This window comes from Moschus berezovskii, chromosome 9, assembly GCF_049115385.1.
Source record: "Moschus berezovskii isolate FMDL1 chromosome 9, NW_MosBer_1.0, whole genome shotgun sequence".
Taxonomy (NCBI): domain Eukaryota; kingdom Metazoa; phylum Chordata; class Mammalia; order Artiodactyla; family Moschidae; genus Moschus; species Moschus berezovskii.
The window spans coordinates 10,816,169-10,840,418 of record NC_142468.1 but is presented as its reverse complement, the minus strand read 5'-3'; the positions used below and the strand labels follow the sequence as shown (position 1 = coordinate 10,840,418).

Below are 24,250 nucleotides of genomic sequence, written 5' to 3'. Positions count from 1 at the left end.
TTAAAGACAGCAAAGACCTTATTCATCCGTGGCTTATCCAATAACACTGATCACAATTCCACGCCTGTGGGAGATCACCAAGTTGAATGAGTATGTTAATACATGCTCCGTGCTTGATTCCCTTTCAGCCTCAGAAAATTTACATTTCAGACGAAACAGAAGTAAGCAGTTACTTACACTGCATCTTCCTCTTTGGCTGGGAAGTAGGAGCAATGACACAAAGGCTATTTGCCTCCATGAACAGGATTGCCAACAAGCACTGGGAGAGAGGTTCATGTCAGAGTGATGTAATCATGCTTTCAATGTCTTTCATTAACCCACTGCCATTTAGGAAAATTACATCATTTTAAAAATGTTATAACATTACTACAGTTTTAGCTTTGGGAAAAATCCAACCTATTTTGGACATACAATTCAAGAAGGGAAAGAAAAGCTTACAGACTTCCCGGTGTGTTTCATTATTCTTCTCCATACCCCATCGTTCACTTTTCTCCTCTCAGCCCTTTCGGCTACAGACAGAAGCATGGTTCCATTAACTAAACCTCCCAGGCTTAATTTGTTTTGCTGTATCCAAATATTTTACTGACTCTCAATTCACACCATATTCTCTTTTGCTATTCTTGACCATCTAAAAATATTTTTCAGCTCCACAGATATTATGAAGTTAATAACTGGGATATCTGAGTGCTTACTATGGTACAAAGGCACCACTTTAGGATCTTTTCGTATATTATCTCACTTAATTCTCAAAACAATAGAGAAACTGAGGCCAAAAAGGTTAAGGTCATCAACGTAGAAACCTGAATTAAACTGCAAAAATACAAGATTTGCTGCAACAAATAAAGTATCTTTATTATGATTGTTTTAATGGTTAAAATTTGCAAGTCTCCTGGATAAAGTAGTAACAGGATAAAAAAAAAATTACAAAAAAGCAGGCTTCTTCTTAATGATTCATTTGAAGTAACTATAAATAAAAATACTTGCTAATTATTTAATACTTTCTAAAATAACACAAAATATATTCAATATGTAGTACAGGCCTTAATGATCTGATAATCCTTTTATGCAACTATTTAAAAACTCTGAACAAAAAGAAAAATATACAGCTAAACAGTGAAATTAAAAAACAAGTATGTTCTCAAATAATTTTATCCTAAGTAATCTATTCTTTGGAGTAGAAATACTCAATACGATATGTTATTTATATCAATTTTTAGTTACACTTTGTTGGTATGACTTTAGCCCAATTAAAATTCCTGTGTGCCTAGAAATTACAACTATTCTTTTTAAAAGGAACTAAAAATTTGTAACAGTTAAATATTGAGACTGACATCCCACCCCAATTAAAGGTATAGAATTTAATGATCTCTTTTTGATAATGGAACTTATTAACAATGTAAAGCATTTTCCTCTCTCAACTGTATAGTTTTATTCAGTTATCTATATAACAATTTTATAAACTAGTAAGCAAAGCAAGCAGCATTACTTTTTTAAATAACATCTTTAATTAAAGTTTTTGCAAAGGTAAAATATTAAACTTAAAATAGGTCTTAGTACATCAAAATACTAAGTTCTCTAATTGTATTCCAAGATGGTCTTTAAAACATAATATCCCATATATCACAGAAGAGCAACCTTGATCTGCAATTGTACAGAATGAATTTTACAAACATAATAAATATATTTACGCCCTTACACATAACAGTATGTACAACAGCAGTTGACAATAGTAGCTCAGAACAGCAAAAAGAATTAGCCCCTCCCCCCAAATTGTAGCCCTGAAGCATACTGGATGATTTAAGGAAACTTAACTTGAAATAGTAGTTAATAACTCAGTGTAGTTCTTCTCTTTAAAGAAAAAACAATTTTTCTTGTTCCTCAAAATAAAAATATCAAGTTCTGTGTATTCTTCCTTAAACCATAAAAAAAAATGACAAAAAATAGACTAAGGCAGGCTTAAAAAGGGAATACAAACTTCAAAATAATTTCCATAGCATAACAGATTAAAATGCAAAACTATTTAACATAAACCCATGAGGAAATATATAAAGCAACTATTTTTTAACCAATGAACTAAAAACCTGAAACAGCTGATTCAGACAGATAGGTGGGAGATAGACGTATGAAATAAAATGAAAATGTACAAAGATGGATCAATAAAATATTACATTGCACAAAAGCTCAAAAAAGTTCAAGATGAAATAATCTGAAAATATAGGAATTTTCTTAAGAGGAACAAAAAGCTAAGATATAAAGGGAGCTCCCAAGAAAATTATATCTGATTTCCTATACAAGGTATATTTATTTCTGAAAAGAAATGGTGACATTATTGCTATAAGATAATCAAAAATTACTCTTAGAAGGAGATAACACTTTTTATTCCTCCATAAAAGCCAGAAAAAAAGCAAACCAAATCCTTGATTTTCATATAGCAAAAGAAAATCTTTATACAAAAGCTATTATACTTTTATGTTCTTGCAGTCTAAACCAGAGTCTATTAGACTATGCTCTTCAAGAATACATTTTAATCGCTATACACACTGCTCAAATCTTGATGCATGCCAAGAAGAACATCATCAAGGTGGCTTTGATTTTAAGATAGGCAACAATATAAATGTGGTGCTATGATGGCATTTAATTAATAGAAAGAAATGTGAACATTTAAAAAAATATAAAAGCCCAATATAAAGATCCCCCTCATATAACAGACATTTTAGTCTAGAAACTAATTGCACATTAGAGTTGTTTTAGCCAAATGTGGCACTCCATAGAATTTAAATGTGCTCCCAGCCATTCAAATGGTCTGATTATCCAAATGACCACCAAAAAGAGGACACAGAAAGGCACACATTTCTACACTTAAACCTAGTACTTTTGTGTAAATTTTCCTTAGCACTGTTGATTGTTTTTTTAATAAAAGGTGCCATCATCATCTGTGCAAATCTAAACAAATCCTTTTCTGAAACCTTCACTTATTTCATAATACCAAGCCTGAACTATTTTCCTTCTTTGAATAAATGTCATCTTTACTTCAAAATTTTGAAAGTGGGAATCCTTGCATTTTCAAAGGAATGACATTTTTAATGGAACCTAATGAAATGGTGTTAAATAAAATGTTAAAAGCATGATTAAGAATTCAAGTACAATAAAAGATAAGCAAGTGGCATTCTTACAGCAAGCCACTGTAATAAAACTAAAACATGCTATTTGACTAAAAAGGAACACAATGCAGTGATATATAAGAGCACAATTTGGTATGCAGTGTTGTATGGGCCAGTTTTCAGAATTTTCACAGGAAAAAGAAAAGCGCTTGCCAAGTATGTCATAATTGATATGCAGTATACACAGGTGCAAATATAAATGGTTATTTCCTGCTTCAAAACAACCCTACTAAGTCACACTGAAAGCAGTGGTTGTTCATGTTTCAATGTTATAAAAACAGGCTAGTATACAATTCTATTATGAATACAATGTTTTTGTCTACACAGAGAGTCCAAAATATAAGCTGAGTATCATATAGTAATCCAAGGTTCAGTAGCGTAAGAACTACTAGATAGCCAAAGGGTTTCAATCAACACTGCAGCAATGCTAAACTTTCATAGGTAGTTCAGGTCACTGACTTCTTCATTAGGCAAATATAAACCTACTTGCAACTATACCAAAGGACAAATGAACAACAGGACTTCTGTGATTTTACTCCCTTCCCTCTCCTCCCAGGCTCAACAAAAACAAAGCAAAACAAAAAACCTGCATGTGCTTTGAGCATAGTGGGGTAAACAAATAAACCTCCAAAAAACTAATATAGTAAAAATTAAAACCGTTATCACCAGATATGGCATCGAAATAAATCTAACTACTAGCATGCTAGAAACCACCATTTATATCAAAGTTCAGAACATAAGTTAAAGGGACCAAGGTGGTATTTCGGGTGGGAAGTAGGCAAAAGAAAAAAAAAAAATCAGCCTTTTCAAGAAGTTTAAAGATTTGTGCTAAAAAAAAGAAAAAACAATATAAAACAGCTCACAGTTTTTCCTCTGCAATGTACTTTAAAGTGTTTCTCTGTTACTTCTGGAAACACAAAGGCAAATAAAAGGAAGACAAAAGTGGAAGACTTAAAAAAAATCAACATACAAGTTAAACATATGTGAATTTTGTCAAAATAAACCATGAAAAGAATTAGGTGTTAAGAACAAAGGTGAGGACACATGTTCCTGCAGTTTTCCCAAGCAACTCGTTCACACTGAACACACAGCACTGCCACATTGTTCTTTAGAGCCCCTTACAGAATACGAGCTATGCATTCTTCATGTACATATTACACCTCTACTGTTTTTAATATACAAGTCAAATTTCTATGCCATCTTCCCGATGTGCAAACTGGAGCACACGTCTGTATTATCAGTGGCCTAGAAGGGCCACTGCACCAAAGAGAGGTAAGTATGTACTTAGTGGCCCACCCTCCGCTAACACCAAAATTTCTCCCTCAAGTTACAAAGTTGCATTTTAAAAAATGTGTTCAATTAGAATAAGAGTTTTAAATTTATTTACTAGTAAACACAAGAAACTTTTAAAATTGCTAAATTGTTTGATAAAAATCCAGGTCCTCACCACCTGCTCAATGCATCAATCAATGCACAGAATGTTATCTATGTTTGTTTAGTTTAAAGACTAAACACATAAACATACACTTCAGCCCAACAGGAAAATTATCTATCTATTTATATGTATATAATTCCAGCTAGATGGTACCTTTGTGCAACAAAGCTGCATTCCTGAGGAGCCACGTGGGGTTTCTTTTTAAGGTGTGGGACTAAAAGAAACAAATACAATTGTTAGGAAACTGAAGTTGTCATTTTAATTCTGCTCAACTCAGACAAGACCCAAATCTTTCTAATGGGTCTGAAACCTAATTAAAATAAACATCCATTCCTAGATAAATTTTGTCTCCAAACTGTAATTACTGATTATACACTTCCTTTAACTTGTAAATAGATGTTTCATCAAGCAGGGAAGGAAGAGGTATATATTACTGAGGGAGAACAGCAAGTAAAAATATTTAAGACCTAAAAGAGTTCTAAACTGTTTCCTTATACAAGTGAATTAAAATTCAACACCATAATTCTTACCCTTTTGTAAAAAGCTCAACACGCAATTTTTACCAAATATAACCACGTACAATAAGCAGTTTCAGTTCAATCTATCAAAAGGGAAGTTTCTTCAGTTCATTCCAACAAGTATCTTCTGGCTGAACTCAAGTTGGAGGAAGGAATATAAACAAAGCTTTACATGCTAATTACCAGTGGCAGGTGCCTGTATTTAAAATCGACAGTTCTGGTTTTCTTACACAGATCCCCACCCTGCCCACCCCAACAACCCCAGGTGCTACAGCTCCACGGCTTGCCAGTTAGAAGTAGTGTCTGTGTTGTCAAGGTCTCTTTGTTCCAGTAGCTCTGCTTCTACTGCACTTTTCTGACATGCAGAAGTTAAGTTTTGGTTGGTATATGTCCCAAGTTTCAAACGGTCCACTTTAAATTTTTTTTTAAGTTTCTTTTGTTTTATTTATAAAAGAAAAAGAACCAACTCTTTTCACCATTCTGCATCTCCAATGGCTTTGGAAAATATATAATCTCTTCCATTAAGATTCATAATGCCATCCTTGAGATGAAATTTCCATTTGTTTTTACTTCTGTGTATCTAAAAGTAAAAAATGCATGAGATAAAATAAAAAGAGGAAACAAAAAACAACAAAATCCATTCACACACCAAACACGTATATTACTACAATTGCAAACTGTTTTCCTTTTTGAGATATAATTGACAAGTAACATAGCAGTTTCAGATGTACAAAGTAATGACTGGATCTCTGTGTATACTGCAAAACGATCTCCACAGTAAGCTTGTTAACATCCATCACCATGCATAGTTACAAATTTTTTCCTGTGATGAGAACATTTAAGCTCTTTGTTAACTTTCAAATACACAGTGTCATCAACTGCAGTCATCGTACTATACATTTTATCTGCGAATACTTATAACTTGAAGTTTCTGTCTTTGACCACCATCGACCATTTCACCTAACCTCCAAACCCTGTCTCTGGCAACCTGTTCTCTGTATCTATAAATTCAGGTTTTTTTGTTAAGATTTTCTTTCTGCTGCAGTTGTTAATGGGATAGTTTTCTTATTTTCTCTCTCTGATAGTTCATTATTAGTGCATAGAAACCCAACAGATTTCTGTATCCTGCAACTGTACTGAATTCATTTATAGTTCTGACAGTTCACTGGTGGAGTCTTTAGCATTTTCTTTGTAATATCAAATTACCTGCAAACAGTGAGTTTTACTCCTTCCTTTCTTCATTTGTTTTTGTTTTATTTCCTTTTCTTGCCTAACTGCTCTGACTAGGACTTTCCATACCGTGCTGAATAAACATGGTAAGAGTGCACATGACTGTTTCATTTCTAATCTTAAAAGAAAAGCTCTGCACTTTTCAGAGTATGTTACCTGTGGGTTTGTTATATATGACCTTTATTAAGTTGGGGTACATTACCTCTGCAACAATTTTGTTGAGATTTTTTATATGTTGCTGCTGCTACTGCTGCGGCTAAGTCACTTCAGTCGTGTCCGACTCTGTGTGACCCCACAGACGGAAGCCTACCAGGCTTCCCCGCCCCTGGGATTCTCCAGGTAAGAACACTGGAGTGGGCTGTCATTTCCTTCTCCAATGTGTGAAAGTGAAAAGTGAAAGTGAAGTCGCTCAGTCGTGTCTGACCCTTCCCCACGGACTGCAGCCTACCAGGCTCCTCCATCCATGGGATTTTCTAGGCAAGAGTACTGGAGTGGCTTGCCATTGCCTTCTCCAAGATTTTTTATGTTACATTTTGTTACATGCTTTTTCGGCATCTACTGATACCATTCCATGATTTTTGTCCTTCATGTTGTCAAAATGGTATATCACACTGATTTGCAGATGGTGAGTCTTCCTTGCATCCCTGGAATAAATCCCACTTGACCATGGTATATGATCTTTTTAAATAAATTGCTGAATTCAGTTTGCTAATATTTTGTTGAGCACCTCTGCATCGATGCTCAGCAGGATGATACCAGCCTATAATTTTCTTTTCTTGTGGCACCCTAGTCTGGTTTTGGTATCGGTATCAAGGTAATGTTGGTCTTGTAAAATGAGTTTAAAAATGTTTCATCGTCTTCTAGTTTTTCAAACCGTTTGAGAAGGATTGGTATTAATTCTTCTTAAACGTTCGGTAGAATGTACCAGTGAAACCATCTGGTCCTAGACTTTTGTTTATTGGGAAGTTTTTGATTATTGATTCAATCTCCTTACTAGTAATCAGTATGTTCAGATTTTTAATTTCTTTATGATTCAGTCTTGGAAGGTTTTATGTTTTTAGGAATTTATCCACATTTTCTATATGGTCCAATTTGTTGAAGTATAATTATTCACAGTAGTCTCATACAATCCTTTGTATTTCTACTATCAGTTGTTAACATCTCTTTCATTTGATTTTATTTGAATCCTCTCTTTTCTTTTTTTGAGTCTCACTAAAGGTTTGTCAAATTTGTTTCTCTCTTCGAATAATCAGTTTCATTGATCCTTTTTTCTATTATCTTTTTAGTCTCCATTTATTCCCTCTCTGATCTTTGTTATCTCTTGCCTTCCATTAACTTCGGGCTTCTTCCTGTTCCTTTAGGTGTAAAGTTAGATTGTTTGAGATTTTTCCTTATTTCCTGATGTAGGCATTTCTATGTATTTCCTTCCTAGAACTGCTTTTGCTGCACATGTTTAGTATGGTGTATTTCCATTTTCATTTGTCTCAAGGTATTTTCAAGTTCAGTAGCATATTGTTTAATCTCCATCTGATTTCTATTTTCATACAACTGTGGTCAAATTGCATTTTAATACTTTGACACAATCTCTCTCTCTCTCAAAAAAACCATTAAGTGAATTTTTCAAAAATCTATAATTAATAACATTTATTTTATAGCTCTTAGTATTTGGGTTCATTAAAGTTGTTAACAATGTTTCTCTGCAAATTATTTTAATCTCTACCAGGTCTGCATATACGTGTCATTTCCTATACAATTCTTTACAGGCAAATATTTAAAACAGGAATACCCTTTGTTCTCCCTGATGCTTCTAAAACACTTTTTATGTTTTGGCCTTTCTCTGTAACTCCTTTCAGATCTATACAATTAACCATAGGCTTTTCTTCATCCTCCCTGTCTGCTGACCACACTTTTTCCTCATTACTGGAATCATGCTTACCAGTACTCTCTCCTTCCTCACACACACGAACAACTGACACATTGCTGACGTTTTGAATACTGTGGCACCCCCAGTATTAGAATTCATACTAATACTAGTATTTCTCTAATTATTATCTTATTTCTAATTCTACTTTACTTGTCTTCAGGACACCTGGCAACTGTTTTCTAAAAGGCCACCAATAATCTTCTAGTTACTACATCAATAGCCTCTTGTCATACGACTTATTAAAATACTTTTAACTGATTTCCAGGTCTTCACTCTCTCCCTTACCTTTCAATCATAAGCATCACTCCCACTTCAGGCTTTCATTTTCAAAGGAGAAAATTACAGCCTGGAGAAGTTCAATGAGATTATCAATGACTCACAATTAAGGGACAAAGATGATTCTTTTGCCCCAGTCCAAGACACTTTCTATTTATCAGGCTGTTTTCCGTAATAATGCAGAAATTCTCACTATGTACAGGCATTTTCTTATCCCACTGCTAAAACTCCATCATGGTCTACCATTCCCATGCAAACAGTCTCCATGTGTATTCTTAGCAAATCACTGTTTAGTGTCTGCCTGAGTGTGATTCAAAGTGGAAGGTGAAGAATTGCCAATTCAGTTATCCCTTCCTGGGACAGCCCCCTTGCAAGTCTTTCATACTTTACCCCTTACTAAAACCTGCTTACCCCAAACTGCTACTTATTGATCCTAGTTATGCCTTTTGGAAGTTAATCTAAAAAACAATAAATACTTCATATATTTGAAAACCACTCTCAAGCCCTTAAGACTACTAACTTAAGCTATATATAAATTTACCATATATCAATCTTTTCTCATTTATTAAAGCAAAATAGAGTACAATAAAGTGAAACAGTATTCAGAAGAGGGCCTCTTATGTTAAGTGGTCTTATTTTGTTGTTGTTTGGTCACTAAGTCATAGCTGACTCTTTTGTGACTTCCCCTCGACTGAAGCCTGTCAGGTTCCTTTGCTCATGGGATTTTCCAGGAAAGAGTACTGGAGTGGGTTGCATTTCCTTGTCCAGGGGATCTTCCTAACCCAGGAACCGAACCCACATCTCCTGTGTCTCTTGCACTGGCAGGTGGATTCTTTACCACTGAGCTACCCAAGTGGTCTTATAGCTCTGGTCTAATTAAACTATTTAGATTATTACACTTAATACCTTAGGATGGATGATTTGAATGTCTAACAGATACAAAACTAACACTGTTGTATCTGGGCTGGTTGTCCCAAACTTCGGTAGAATGTCCCAAACCAGCCACTCTCCTCTCCTAAACTTGCTCCATCTGCAGCTTTTCCCATCTCAGTTGATGGTCTCTCCATTCTTCTGACTAGTTCCTCATCAAACAAACAAACAAAGTCCAGAAGTCATTCTTGATTCCCTTTTTTATTTTCTACCACATACACAAGAGTCAGGAAACCCTGCTGACTCTTCCTTCAAAACATCTATGATCCAGCTGCTTCTCATCACTTCCAAAGCTATCATCCTAGCCTTAATCACCATTTTCACTCATGTTGATTACTATGATGTCCCTCTATTAATCTCATTTCAACCTTTGGTTCTTCTATACTCTGTTCTCAACAAAGCAATTTTTTTTTAAGATTAAAATGTAAGTGATACCACTTTTGTATATTTGAAACCTTCCAAGAGCTTCTCCATTCACTCAGAGTGAGATCCCATGTCCTCACAGAGTCCTATATCACACCACCTGCCCCCACTTACCTCTGACTTAATCTCCTGCTATACTGCTCCCCCAAGCCCAGCTACACTGGCCTCCTTGGCTGCTTCTCACACAAAGTAGGCAGGTTATGCCACCAAATAATGACAAGGCTAACTTTCATCAAGCCTTTGATCCTGTTTCCTTTCCCACTCTATAATCACCCACACTAATTATCAGCTTCTAACATAGCACATTAATTACAGTTGAACCTTTAACGGTATGGGTTTGGAAATGCACAGATCAACTCATACACAGGTATTTTTCAATAGCAAATACTACAGAATTAAGTGGGCTGTGGTTGGATGACTAAACATATATATAGACGAACCACAGATACAGAGGGCTGCCTCTAAGTTACATGCAATTAGCCCCAGTGTTGTATTAAGGTAACTGTTAATATCATTTTGTTATGTTTTAGCCTTTGTCTCCCTCAACTCAAGTAAGCTTCCAAATGGCAGGGACTGTTTCGTTTTGTTCACTGGCTTATCTCAAGCTCCTAGAACAGTGAGTGCCCTGGAACATCACAGACACTATTAAGTACTTTTTGAATAAAAAGATCTCTGTCTCCTTGTCTCTTTGACTTCCTATAGATAAAGTATTAATTATCCTAAAAATGGATATATAAATTTATTTCTAGTATGAAACAAGTAACTATAAGCTGAAAGATATGGAATTAAATAAACAAGCAATGAGTAGCCAGGAAAAAAGAATTCCATAGACAAATAAAATCACAAAATATAACTTGAAAAACAATTCATTTACTGGCCTTACATTAAGTCCTGCATAAAGGAGTATCCTGAGTGCAACGAAAAAGGCCTCTGAACTTTCCTTATGACAAAAATATTAAGTAACACTACCTACAAACAAGGCCGATGCCTCATCACCTGATGCCATCAGTCCTTACCTATCCATACTATGTGAGAACTCTGCCTCATTATTAGATTTAAAGCTCTCATCTGGCAACAGAATCAATTCTTTGTATGCTGCTAAGTCACTTCAGTTGTGTCCAACTCGGTGCGATCCCATAGACGGCAGCCCACCAGGCTCCCCCATCCCTGGGATTCTCCAGGCAAGAACACTGGAGTGGGTTGCCATTTCCTTCTCCAATGCATGAAAGGGAAAAGGGAAAGTGAAGTCGCTCAGTCGTATCCGACTCTTAGAGACCCCATGGACTGCAGCCTACTAGACTCCTCCATTCATGGGATTTTCCAGGCAAGAGTACTGGAGTGGGTTGCCAGTGCCTTCTCCGGTAAGCCAGCCTAGCTGCTAAAACTGACTCACTGCTGAAATTTAGGCTTCAAAAATAAACTCCTAAAGTTCAAGTTGCCTCAAACTACACCCAAGTCCATTTTAGAACACCACCATTCTTTCACTGTTGGCTAAAACATCAAGAATAAACCCTCCAATCTCCAAAACTCATTTGATGATAAAAATTAGATCTCTGTAAACTTTAAAACTGTTTACCATACAACACACTACTTAAAGTTATTTTTAAATTTCTTATTTTAAAACATTAAAATACTGTCTCCATGAGCGGAACAAACCAATTTTAACGTTAAAAATATTAAGTGTACAAAGGAGAATACTAGTCTCTTATAATATGAAAATACTTAGAAGCATATTCCTCAGTCAAGCTAAGGTAAAGGTCCTTTCTTATGTATCTGACACCCTGCTATCATGATACTGCATTCTAGATAATTTGGTTGCCAACAGGTTCCCTTGAGTCTTCCTGACAATGAAGATTTACTGGTATCTCCTGTTGTTTCAACTTTAATATTCTTCCTCCATATGCATGTAAGAAGAAATTACTTGTATTATCATGTGCTTGGTGTAGGGTATTATGAGTGCTTAACTTGGTAGCCATAAGGTACAAAAGTGGATGCCCTGATACCCTCAATCAATGACCTCGCTAACCTAATTCTATAATTTCACCGGTATTTAACTGGCTTAATTTTACCTTTACATTAGGAAATGTTAAGATTCACTTTTTAAACATTTTTCCTACAGATCTGTTTGCAATAAACATGGCTACTTATAATAGTCATTTTATAAAAGCAACACAAAATTAAGACATTCATCATTTGTAAAAGAGGGCATAAAGAGCACAAATTTTGCATAATATGAGTATAGATCGATCCCTGGGTTGGGAAGATCCCCTGGAGAAAGGAAAGGCTACCCACTCCAGTATTCTGGCCTGGAGAATTCCATGGACAGTCCACGGGGCCGCAAAGAGTCGGACTCGACTGAGCGACTTTCACTTCCAGTACTTGATACAATTAGGCACTTAATAAATATATGTTTAGTGAATGAGAAGTGCTTATAAATAAAACCCAACTATGTCTGTCATAGTTTTCAACATCTGGTAAAGATCTCTGTTGAAATTAAATTATACAAATGAAATATATTTTGTGGATTTATTATAAATTTAATGGTTATAGCCAGAAAACAAATTTTATTCTGAATTAAATGTTTCAATAAACAAAAAAATCTCGACAATGCCAAAACTATAACAAAAATACTTGAGAAGTAACATCCTTTTTAAGAATTAAGAAATCAGCTAATTTTCATAGAACCTAGTTTAAAATTTTTTTATTACTACCAAAATTTTGTTGTTCAGTCCCCACATTGTGTATGACTCTGCGACCCCATGGACTGCATACAGCAAAGTTAAATAATTAAAAATTATTTTCAGTAAAAACGTATCTTTTGTTAGTTACCAGTCTTGTTTATTACCCTCGTTGAAAAGGTTATAGAAAGGCTCAATTAAAGCCTTTTAAGTTTTGAGGTAGTTGAGGTCACAGGGAAAACAGGGTTATCTCACTGAGTTAATATTCATGTTAAAAGACAACCATAAAGTGGCTTTACTTTGTTAACAAGTTGGGAGACACAGTCTAAATTGAAAAACAACATACTTTTTGTGACTTCATTCATAACTTATTTTCTAACTATAAAGCTATACAAATTAACTTCTCACTCCATTAAAATAATCTACTAAAGTATAACACTGCTTTCATTCACACAGTTTATACTAAAGTTTCTAAGAGGCACCAATCAGCTAACCAAATGCTTGAACACAGCAGACAGGATGGTTTAAGGAAGAAATTACAATAGTAAAAATGTTAGTAACCCGAAGACTGGCTTCCCTGGTGGATCAGACAGTAAGTGAAGTGAAGTCGCTCAGTCCTGTCCGACTCTTTGCGACCCCATGGACTGTAGCCCACCAGGCTCCTCCATCCATGGGATTCTCCAGGCAAGAATATTGGAGTGGGTTGTCACTTCCTTCTCCATCAGTAAATCAGTCAAGAACTGATTAAATCCTTACCTTATCATACTGGCACACAACAACATTTTCTGTATCAAAGAGTTCCTGTCCTTCCTCATCACTCACATCATCTTCACTATTAAGGGGTTCCTAAAAACGAAAAAGAAGAGTTCATTTATTTATATTTCATGTATTACTAAAAAAAGGTCCTTCTAATATTCACTGAGAAGAAACACAGTGACCTTGAAGTTCTTTGAGAACCAAGGGCCAGACAGATCCACATATACTGTGAACATATTGTTAATTGGCTGTGTTAAGATTCTGCCAATGTCACTGAAATTCCAGCAAGAAATTAAATATAGTAATTAAAATAGTTAAGCTATATAATTTATATGACTGAAAAGATGTTACTTTACTTCCTTTATTCTTTCAGAATAGCACAAGAAGATAACTCTTTCCAGTAACTATTTGTCTAGAAGTGGAACTAGGAAAACATGAAGATTTAATGAGATAATGAGATAATTTAATGAGATAATAACAAAATATTTACAAAATACCAGAGCTGCTTCTGGTATTTACACAGAAGCAGCTATGTAAAAAAGAAAACACTGGTGAAGTTGGAAGAGAAAAACAAGGATATAAAAATAGTTGGCAGCCTAGCTAGTCTTGACATTGAAGACTAGGACTATGAAAATAAATTGGCATGTCGACTGGTAGAGGCGTAAAACATAACGAAGGCAGCCACATTTTAAAAGAAGGGGGGGATCCTGATCTCAGTAATGAAGAGAATTAAATGCCAAGACCTAGCTAGAGCATAAAATGACCAATCAAGTTAACCTCGACCTCAGTTGTGACAGACAATAAAACACACAACTCTAATTTCTAATTAATGAAGAAAGAGAAGCTAGGGCAAAGTAAAAATGGAAAGAAAAATAATCAAAACAAATACTGTATATCAACTATGAAATCTAGAAACATGGTACAGATGAACTTAGCTGCAAAGCAGAAACAAAGACACAGACACAGACCACAAGCGAATGGACCCAAAGGGGAAGGGAGCGCGGGGCAGACTGGGACTGGCATCTAGACACTCTCACGTATAACACAGATGACTAACGACAACCCCTATACAGCACAGGACTCAATGATCTGCGGCAAATGAAATGGGAAGGAAATCCACAACAAGAGGTGATATGTGTATATATATGGCTCATTCACTTTGTTGTACAGGAGAAACTTACACAACACTGTAAAGCAACTATACTCCAATTAAAAAAAAAACATTTAAGTCTCCAGGCCTGTACCTACTTACACACATGTATATGTATGAATATACATTCTGTAATTCAAAATAGTTATCACCAACATAAATGTAAGAATTTACTGAGGTATATTTCACCATTTTTAACCATTCTAAGGTGTACAATTTGTACTTAGTATGTGCAATTATCACCATTATCACCATTTCTAACCGATATTATAGAACTTAGCCAACTAGGCAAGAAAAACTGCTATTTTTTCACATTTGATTTGATTGCCTACAAAGAAAATATGAAAGAGTCAAGAGGCTACCCAGTAAATAAAGATGACCATGGCTGCCAGCACCCCCACCTGAAAATCCTGTTTGTTTTGATCATCCTGCTGTGTACAGGGAAGGAGTGGGTAGATGTTAAGTACACTCAGGAAATCAAGAACTATGATATGTTTCTCTTTTCAAAGAGCTTTTTAAAATTTGCTATGGTGTTTATAACAAAAAAGAAAATTGAAAAAAAAAAAGTGCTGTAGCAGAAGCCTTTTGCTGCTCATCATTAATCAAGGAAACAAAAATTAAAATCAAAGTGAAAAATTTTCTGCCTACCAAACTGGCAAAAAAAATTAAGAAGCCTGACAATGTCAAGTGTTGGTGAAGACATACACAGACCCATGCACCATTATATACTGAATGCCAGAAGTGTAATTAGTACAACATTGTGACATTTTATTGTAACTTGAAGATATGCATGCCTTATGATTCAGCAATTCAATCTTTAGGTATAACACCTGAATGCGTCCCTAGAAGACATATTCCAGAATATTTTATAATTGCAACAGTTAACAAATGGAAACAACCCTAATGCCCAATGTATCACAAAAATGGATAAATTTTTAACATTTAACAGTAAAATTAAGTATCAGTTCAGTTCAGTCGCTCAGTCGTGTCTGACTCTTCGCGATCCCATGAATCACAGCACACCAGGCCTCCCTGTCCATCACCAACTCCCGGAGTTCACTCAAACTCATGTCCATCAAGTCGGTGATGCTGTCAAGCCATCTCATTCTCTGTCGTCCCCGTCTCCTCCCACCCCTAATCCTTCCTAGCATCAGACTCTTTTCCAGTGAGTCAACTCGACGCATGAGGTGGCCAAAGTATTGGAGTTTCAGCTTCAGCATCAGTCCTTCCAATGAACACCCTGGATTGATCTCCTTTAGAATGGACTGGTTGGATCTCCTTGCAGTCCAAGGGACTCTCAAGAGTCTTCTCCAGCACCACAGTTCAAAAGCATCAATTCTTCGGCGCTCAGTTTTCTTCACAGTCCAACTCTCACATCCATACATGACCACGGGAAAAACCATAGCCTTGACTAGACGGACCTTGGTTGGCAAAGTAATGTCTCTGCTTTTTAATATGCTGTCTAGGTTGGTCATAACTTTCCTTCCAAGGAGTAAGCGTCTTTTAATTTCCTGGCTGCAATCAGTAACAACTTAGACGAACCTCAAGAATACCATCTTGGGAAAAAAAATCAATTTGCAGAAGAATACACAATTATTCCAGTTCTAAACAGGCATGAAAACCCAAACAATATGCCCCTTAGGAATATAAATACTTATGGTAAAATATAAAGGCAAGGTAGTGACAAACACACAATTCATGAGCAAGGATACTCTGATGGTAGAAAGAAGAAGACGGGGATTAGGGAGGGGCACTCAGTGGACTTTATGTTAGATAAGGGCATTTTTTTTTTTTAACTAGATGCAGACACTGGGTTGTTTACATCATAAAATACTTTTTATTTGTTTTATCTATTCAATATTTAATAAAATAGTATTCTTTAAAAAACATTACTTAGATAATTTAAAAGAAAGAAGACAGAACAGAAGATCACATCTTAGATGGCTGCAGGAGGCAGTAACAGTGAAAACTGGTGAAGACAAACACCATCTTGACTCTAAGTACCTAAGCTGGAACACTGCGGAAAACAAAGGTATATTTACATACTTCTAGAAATACACAACAAAAGATGAGTAAGAAAGAATGGTATGTGAAACTGCAGACAGACAATAAGGGCAGATGAGGTTATCCAAAGAACTGGTATGGAATATGGAACATTTTATCTCTGAAGTGTCTTCTCTTCCCAAATGCTGTTTTAAATTACTGAAGGAAAAGATGAACCACATCTACCTGGTTCTATCAATGTCTTACCCTTAAGCCACATCATGATGAATGTATTAAGTCAAAGAATTAGAATTACTTGCACTGTCATCACATTCATAAGTAAAACCTAATTTGGTGTATGTTTGCTTTTTGTTACCAGCGACAGAAATATTTTATAAATACATCCAGAACAATCTAAAAATCTTATTAATAATTTAACATTATTTAAAATCTTACACTGTATAGTACCCTTACAGCCTCTAAAAACACAGAATTCATCCATTTGGCACCAAGTGAAGGAAGAAACAACTGAGCAGGCCCTCATTTCAAGCCTTTACTAAAAACTTACCTCTTCTACTTGCCCATCTTCAGCTCCATCTTTCTCTTTGTCTTCCTCCTCATCATCATCATAGTCTTCTTCTTCATCTTCATCTTCTTCAGATGATGTATCCCCTGTTCCATCAACTTGCAGCACCAACGGAGCCTGCTGCTGAGCAGGCTGGGCCTGCGGCTGCTGCTGGCCAGTGGCAGTTATCTGCGCTTGTGCTGGTGTGGGTGCTGCCACTGTTGTAGGTATAACTTGAGTCTTATTTCCTGTAAATAAGATTTGCTGGGGCTGGATGATGACACCTGTTTGTGGTGAAATCCCTCCAGGAAGAGGGGCCAAGACCTAAGACAAAAGAAAAACTACACATTAGGAACTAGTTAGAGGATCAAATTGCAGGGATTCATCATTTGATACACAGAAATAGGCCCCAATGGGAAAGAATCACCCTCAAATGGCCTTATCTCATATACAAGCAAAAACCACCAAAGCACAAGAGGAATGTTTAGTGAGTGTACAGATCCACTAAATTTTCATTTTACCATTTAAATTTCTAATGAAAAACAGATTTTTTAAAATTACAATTGCTATATTTATCAAGTACTTGCTATTATGTATATTTTAGATTCCAGGCCAAGAGTTATATGTTATTAATTTGTTTGAGGTATGGAGGTTTAACAACTTGCAAACCTTGCAATCAAGTCACTAGGAGACAAAACATGAACCTAGGCTTTCTGGTTCTGCTCTGAGTACTATGCTACACTTTCACCCTATGAAGAACACTGATCTGGAAACTGAAGTCTTGGGTTCCAGTTCTAAGATCACAGATAAAGATGCAGCAGAGGCAAGTCATTTAACCTCACTTCATTGTTTAAGGTCAATGGTTCTCAACCCTGCTACAAATTATAACAATCTGTAATTTAAAAATATTGATACCTAAGTCTCTACTTCTAATATTCTGATTTAACTGATATAAGATGATATCTATTCATTTTATTTAAAGCTTCCCAGATAATTCTAATCATATAAGCAAAGTTGTGAACCACCAGGTCAAATGACTTCTAAAGTTCCTTCCAGCTTCTGCATTCTAGGGTTCTGAAGTAAATCACAGCTCAAAAAGAACATATTAATAAACATTAATTATATCTATTATAATGGACATATTTATAATTATAGTTACTAAGTAAAAAGCAGAGCATACCCAGTTATAAATTAAAAGTACCAAATGGCAACTCCTTGTCACTAGGTTCAAGGAAAGCAAAAATAACAAGATAGTACTTCTCTTCAGAAGTTTACAGATTAATAGTGCAATAGACAAAGCAATAACAACTCAAAAAGACAGAAGATGTAAGAGACACATGATACAGCATCATGAGAGGACAGGAAAGAGTACTGAACTCAGCTATGGGGGACAAGACCTGGTCAAGGAACCTTCTCTAGTAGGTAAACTAGAGTTTCTATTTGTGCTTTGGGAGATTAGCCAGGCTTTCTCTGTTTGCCGGGGGGAGAGTGGGGAGAACTGCTAGAAGGAAGGCCAAAGGTGGCATTCTAAACAGATTGGCATGGAGGGAAACCCAGAAGGACCAGCAGAGCAAAACTGGGAAAACTGTGAACAGGTTGGATTAATGCAACTCCCCTGACCTAACTTCCCTCATCATACTATCATATAAACATCATGTATTTTTGTCTCTGCCTCTTTTTCACAGTAGACAAGATCCTCAAGAAAATAACTGCTTCTCTTTCATCTTTGTCCTCACACAAGTGTTTAACACTTGGCACACAAGTAGATGCAAGTATTTGTCAACATTGATATAAATAGCAGTTGAAGCAGGTAACAACTGGAAGCATGGCAAAAAATAAACATGGAAAGATTAAAAAAAAAAATCAAGATCACAAAAAAAAGATCTTACAACCCATGCTGAGAAATTTACACGTTTTCCAATAAGCAAAAAAGATTTAAAGATTTTTAGAACAATGACTATAAACAGAGTGGCAGTCAACTTAAGAGGGCATAAGACTGGAGAAAGGGAAATCAAGAGGATAACATAGTATTTTAAGTGAGAAATTATGAGAACATGAACTAAGAAAATGAAAAGGCAGTATGGGAAAACAAAACTAGCTTCAAATATATTAAAGGATTAAAAACATGTTTAAACTGAAGTCTGAAAAAAAGAACTATTAAGAATTGGTAGAACTTCATGGTACTTTAGATATTCAGTTCAGTTCAGTCGCTCAGTCGTGTCTGACTCTTTGCAACCCCACGAATCACAGCACCCCAGGCCTCCCTGTCCATCACCAACTCCAGGAGTTCACTCAGACTCTCGTCCATCGAGTCAGTGAGAGGTAAGCAAAAGGGAGGAGTCCATGTACCCCCTTCCAGATAATACATAACCGCCATGGAACTAGACGAGTTCCTGCTTTATTCACTTCTAAGCTCCTAAATCTTTAGTCTCTTGCAAAAACCTGATACGTAGCCACCCAGGAAATGTGTGTTGAATGAATGCTAAGTAACTAGCTGAGGAGGCTGGATGGAGAGTGGTGCCACATATAAAAAGGAAGGTGGGGGTGGGGGGAGAGGAGAAAGCATTAGTAGCGATAACAATTTAGTCAAACATACAGAATCTAAGTTAAGCTGTGAGGTGTACAGGAGAAATTCAGAATGACAGGTTGTGTAGTACTGGAGAAGAGTCTAAGAATATGTATAGATAAAGCTGTGGAAAAAGGAATGGGAAGCACCCAGAAGACAAAAGAACTCCAAGGTGGTCAGAATTTAAAAGATTTTTACCTGCTGTATAACAGGAGCTTGTACTCCACCAGGCTGCATCTGTGGTATAACCTGTTGCTGCAGAACCACTGACTGCTGAGGCTGAAAGATATATTGGGCACCATTGGCTGCTCTGACCACTTGTAGAAGCTGGCCTAAAGCAAAAAGTATGCATTCCAAGTTACCACTTCAGTAGTGACCACCTCAAAATAAAACAAATTCATAGTGAATGACAGCCCATGGTGAATGTCAGAAAGTACTGAGTAAGAAGATTAACAATATTATTAAGGGCTGTCATCTATACACAATAAACAATAATCCTCACCTTTTCTGACTTCCAGATATGCTGAAATACATTGCTTAAAATACTTTATTTTCCTGATAAAGCTGTTTTCCAACAAGTTTTAACAACAGGTTATGAATTGATTAAAAGCATAAATTATCTTCGCTAACAAGTCATGAAAGAACAAGTAAGACCAAACATTTCAGGGGCTGTTAATTTTTAAAGCTTTAAGGAAACAAAAGTATAATAAAGCATTAATATCTTGAACCAAAGCATTGCACTAACTTAGCTTCAACATGAAAATAAAGTAAGAGTTTGCTGAACCAATTATCAACGCCATATAACACTAACTGTATGATTGGCTTATGCAAAATCCCTCTAAAATATTGCTTTAGATAACTCACAATCTTGAATTAAGTAGCAAGCAATTATATTTCATTGAAATATACAGCAAGATAAGCTCCTAAGTTTGTTCTTCAAAAATTAAGAAATTAACAAAATAACAAGAAATTGCATAATTAGGATTACAAAGAAAATTCTTAAAATCCAGGTAAATAAATTCTTCAAACAATATTATCAGAAGTAAATTTTGCCAGCCTTTAGAGAGATACTATTAAGAATGCAATAAATTTTGCTATTTTATAGTAAGGTACTATAGGATTTAGTTTAATGCCACAAATTAGCTCAAACGAATTAAGCTTAATTTGACAGGTTTTAAATTAAAATAAAACTTTAATTTTAATGGAGGTTAAATGCATTTTGAAAAAAGACCAAGTGAAATAAGCATTCTAGGTAGTCATACTTTATTCAAGAAATAGGATTTCATTCATGGATCAAAAGTTCAAGTGCAATTTTCATCTTTACTGCATCCTCAGCAGTGACTATGGTTTAATAAGCTATAGTCCTCAAATCATCTTATTTTACTAACACAAGCCAAATGGTAAAAGAAGTATTACAATTTTCTGTCTTTCAATGAAGATAAAACTAAGGCTAGATGGTACCATAAGGCTAGATGGTACCATATTCTTAGTTACGAAAGTAACAGTTGAATTATTTCTATTTACCTGAATTTGTTAAAATCTGTTGAACAGGAGTCACACCAGCAGGGAGTGCCAAGGTGGCAGCTGTAGCAGCAGCACTCTGAAAACAATCAAAATATGTATGTGGATAACAGCACCTCAGTTTACCTCTGGCATAAAGTTTCATTTAGAATATACTAAAATGAAAAGTTCTGGCCCTAAGACTACCTCCCAATTAATAAAATGGTACAATAAAGACCAATGAGCCTAAAAATCTTACCAAATTATTTCAAGCAATTATGCAGAATAATATAAGTAGGAGGTTCTCTGCTCCTAGAGAGATTCCCTGGTGGCTCAGTGCGGGAGACCCGGGTTCAATCCCCGGGTCGGGAAGATCCCCTGGAGAAGGAAATGGCAACCTACTACAGTACTCTTGCCTAGAAAATTCCATGGATGGAAGAGCCTGGTGGGCTACAGTCCATGGGGTCTCAAAGAGTCAGACACGACTGAGCGACTTCACTTTCACTGCTCCTAGAGAATGTATGCTAAGGAACTATAACCCACACTTAAAAATGCTGTACAATAAATAAAATATCCATTCCATTATTTCTTTTTTATTCTATTTCCTTATCCCCAATACCTTACTGTCAATTAATATACAAGTGGCAAAAGTATATGTTCATTTCAGAAATCCTAATATTCTTAATTTATACCATAATTAACAAGTCTCTAAAGAAAATCTTTTATCAGAAGATTGCAATTCTTAGCTGGCATCTCTAAGGATTGCAATCTTCTGATAAAAGATTTTCCTTTTATAGAGAGCTGTTAACTATGGTATAAATTAAGAATACTAAGATTTCTGAAATGAAGATATACTTATGGCATAAGGTGACAACACTGGCATTATCAAGGTGAAACATGTATTACTAACAGTTTTAGTAATATAAAAAAATACCTTAAAAATCTTGAGTCACAAAACTGAATTTCTGCATTTTAAAATGGAGTTACTTTATGACTTTCAGCTACAAAAATATACATGGAACTACATACTCTGAATGTTTTTAAATCCAGGATAAATTCTTGATTTACTGCTTCAAGATATTTCTCCCCTTTCCTCCAAAAGAATTATACTTTCACTGTTTTTCCTTTTTGTTAAAAAAAAAAAAAAATTCCTGAGCTCTAAGTATTTCCATATAAACGCATGCATGCTGTCACTACAGTCATGTCCAACTCTTTGCAACTCTATAGGCTGTAACCCACCAGGCTCCTCTGTCCATGGGGATTCTCCAGGCAAGAATATTGGGAGGGGTTGCCATGCCCTCTTCCAGAACCAAAGATCGAAACCTTGTCTCTTAATTCTCCTGCACTAGCAGGCAGGTTCTTTACCACCAGTGAAACCTGGGAAGCCCATTTCCATGGATCTCACTATACTATAACTGCAAAACTACAAAACAGCAGTTCCACCCCTCCCCGCCTTCAACCTTTTTGGGGGCTTCTGGTGGCTCAGTGGTAAAGAATCCGCCTGCAATGCACGAGCCACAGGAGACAGGGGTTCGATCCCTGAGTTGGGAAGATTCCCTGGTGGCAGGCGTGGAAATCCACTCCAGTATTCTTGCCTGGAGAATCCCACGGATAAAGGAGCCTGGTGGGCTACATACAGTCCATGAGGTCACAAAGAGTTAGACATGACCAAAGCGACTTAGCATGCAGCACGCTTCAACCTTCTTTAAGGTACCAAGCTCATATACACAATCTAATGAATACATTTTTAAAAACACTTTTATATGAGTACTCACCACCCTCCACTCCCTCCGGGGGCCAGTGCAGGGACAACACAGGATAGGGAATCAAGGGAGAATTCCTTTAGAATTTTCACAGCCTACCAATCTGCCTGCATTGCAGGAGACTAGGGTTCGGGAAGATCCCCCGGGGAAGGGATTCACCACCCACTCCAGTACTCTTGCCTGGAGAATCCCATGGACAGAGAAGCCTGGTGGGCTACAGTCCATGGGGTTGCAAAGAGTCAGACAGGACTGAGTGACTAACACTTTTATTTGAACACACTTCAAGAAATAAACATTAACTGCTTTGGAGATGCTAATCTTTGAGAAGCCAACAAATTTTGGAAAATTATACTGAAGTAGATTAATGATACAACTATCAAGTTAGGCTCAGGAATAGCCTTTCAAGAAAACATGCTTGTTGCCACTTGACAGCCCTCAGTTCAGTTCAGTTCAGTCGCTCAGTCGTGTCCAACTCTCCGCGACCCCATGAATCACAGCACGCCAGGCCTCCCTGTCCATCAGCAACTCCCGGAGCTCACTCAAACTCATGTCCACAGAGTCGGTGATGCCATCCAGCCATCTCATTCTCCATCGTCCCCTTCTCCTCCCTCCCCCAACCTTTTCCAGCATCAGAGTCTTTTCTGGTGAGTCAACTCGTCGCATGAGGTGGCCAAAGTATTGCAGTTTCAGCTTTAGCATCAGTCTTTCCAATGAACACCCAGGATTGATCTCCTTTAGAATGGACTGGTTGGATCTCCTTGCAGTCCAAGGGACTCTCAAGAGTCTTCTCCAACACCACAGTTCAAAAGCATCGATTCTTCGGCGATCAGCTTTCTTCACAGTCCAACTCTCACATCCATACGTGACCATGGGAAAAACCATTGCCTTGACTAGACGGACCTTGGTTGGCAAAGTAATGTCTCTGCTTTTTAATATACTATCAAGGTTGGTCATAACTTTCCTTCCAAGGAGCAAGCGTCTTTTAATTTCATGGCTGCAATTAGCATCTGCAGTGATTTTGGAGCCCAAAAAAATAAAGTCTGACACTGTTTCCACTGTTTCCCCATCTATTTCCCATGAAGTGATGGGCCCAGATGCCATGATCTTTGTTTTCTGAATGTTGAGCTTCAAGCCAACCTTTTCACTCTCCTCTTTCACCAAGAGGCTTTTGAGTTCCTCTTCATTTTCTGCCATAAGGGTAGTGTCATCTGCATATCTGAGGTTATTGATATTTCTCCCGGCAATCTTGATTCCAGCTTGTGCTTCTTCCAGCCCAGCATTCCTCATGATGTTCTCTGCATATAAGTTAAATAAGCAAGGTGACAATATACAACCTTGACGCACTCCTTTTCCTATTTGGAACCAGCCTGTTGTTCCATGTACAGTTCTGAC

General features: G+C 36.4%; 1 protein-coding gene across 2 annotated transcripts in view; it reads right to left on the bottom strand.

The window, feature by feature from the left end:
- Window positions 1–1,482: 1,482 nt before the first annotated feature.
- The window catches only part of GTF2A1 (general transcription factor IIA subunit 1), a 43,363-nt gene continuing 20,595 nt past the window's right edge, over window positions 1,483–24,250 (bottom strand). Inside the window, exons 5-9 of one of the 2 annotated variants that reach the window (XM_055436058.2) lie at window positions 21,120–21,195; window positions 19,794–19,927; window positions 17,033–17,353; window positions 13,332–13,421; window positions 1,483–5,694 (exon numbers count right to left, since the gene is read on the bottom strand). In XM_055436058.2, coding sequence (XP_055292033.1) covers window positions 5,587–5,694; window positions 13,332–13,421; window positions 17,033–17,353; window positions 19,794–19,927; window positions 21,120–21,195 — 729 coding nt within the window. In that variant the 3' untranslated portion in view covers window positions 1,483–5,586. Of the gene's footprint in view, window positions 5,695–13,331; window positions 16,038–17,032; window positions 17,354–19,793; window positions 19,928–21,119; window positions 21,196–24,250 lie in introns of those variants that run through there. The other variant, XM_055436060.2, reaches the window with a different exon arrangement.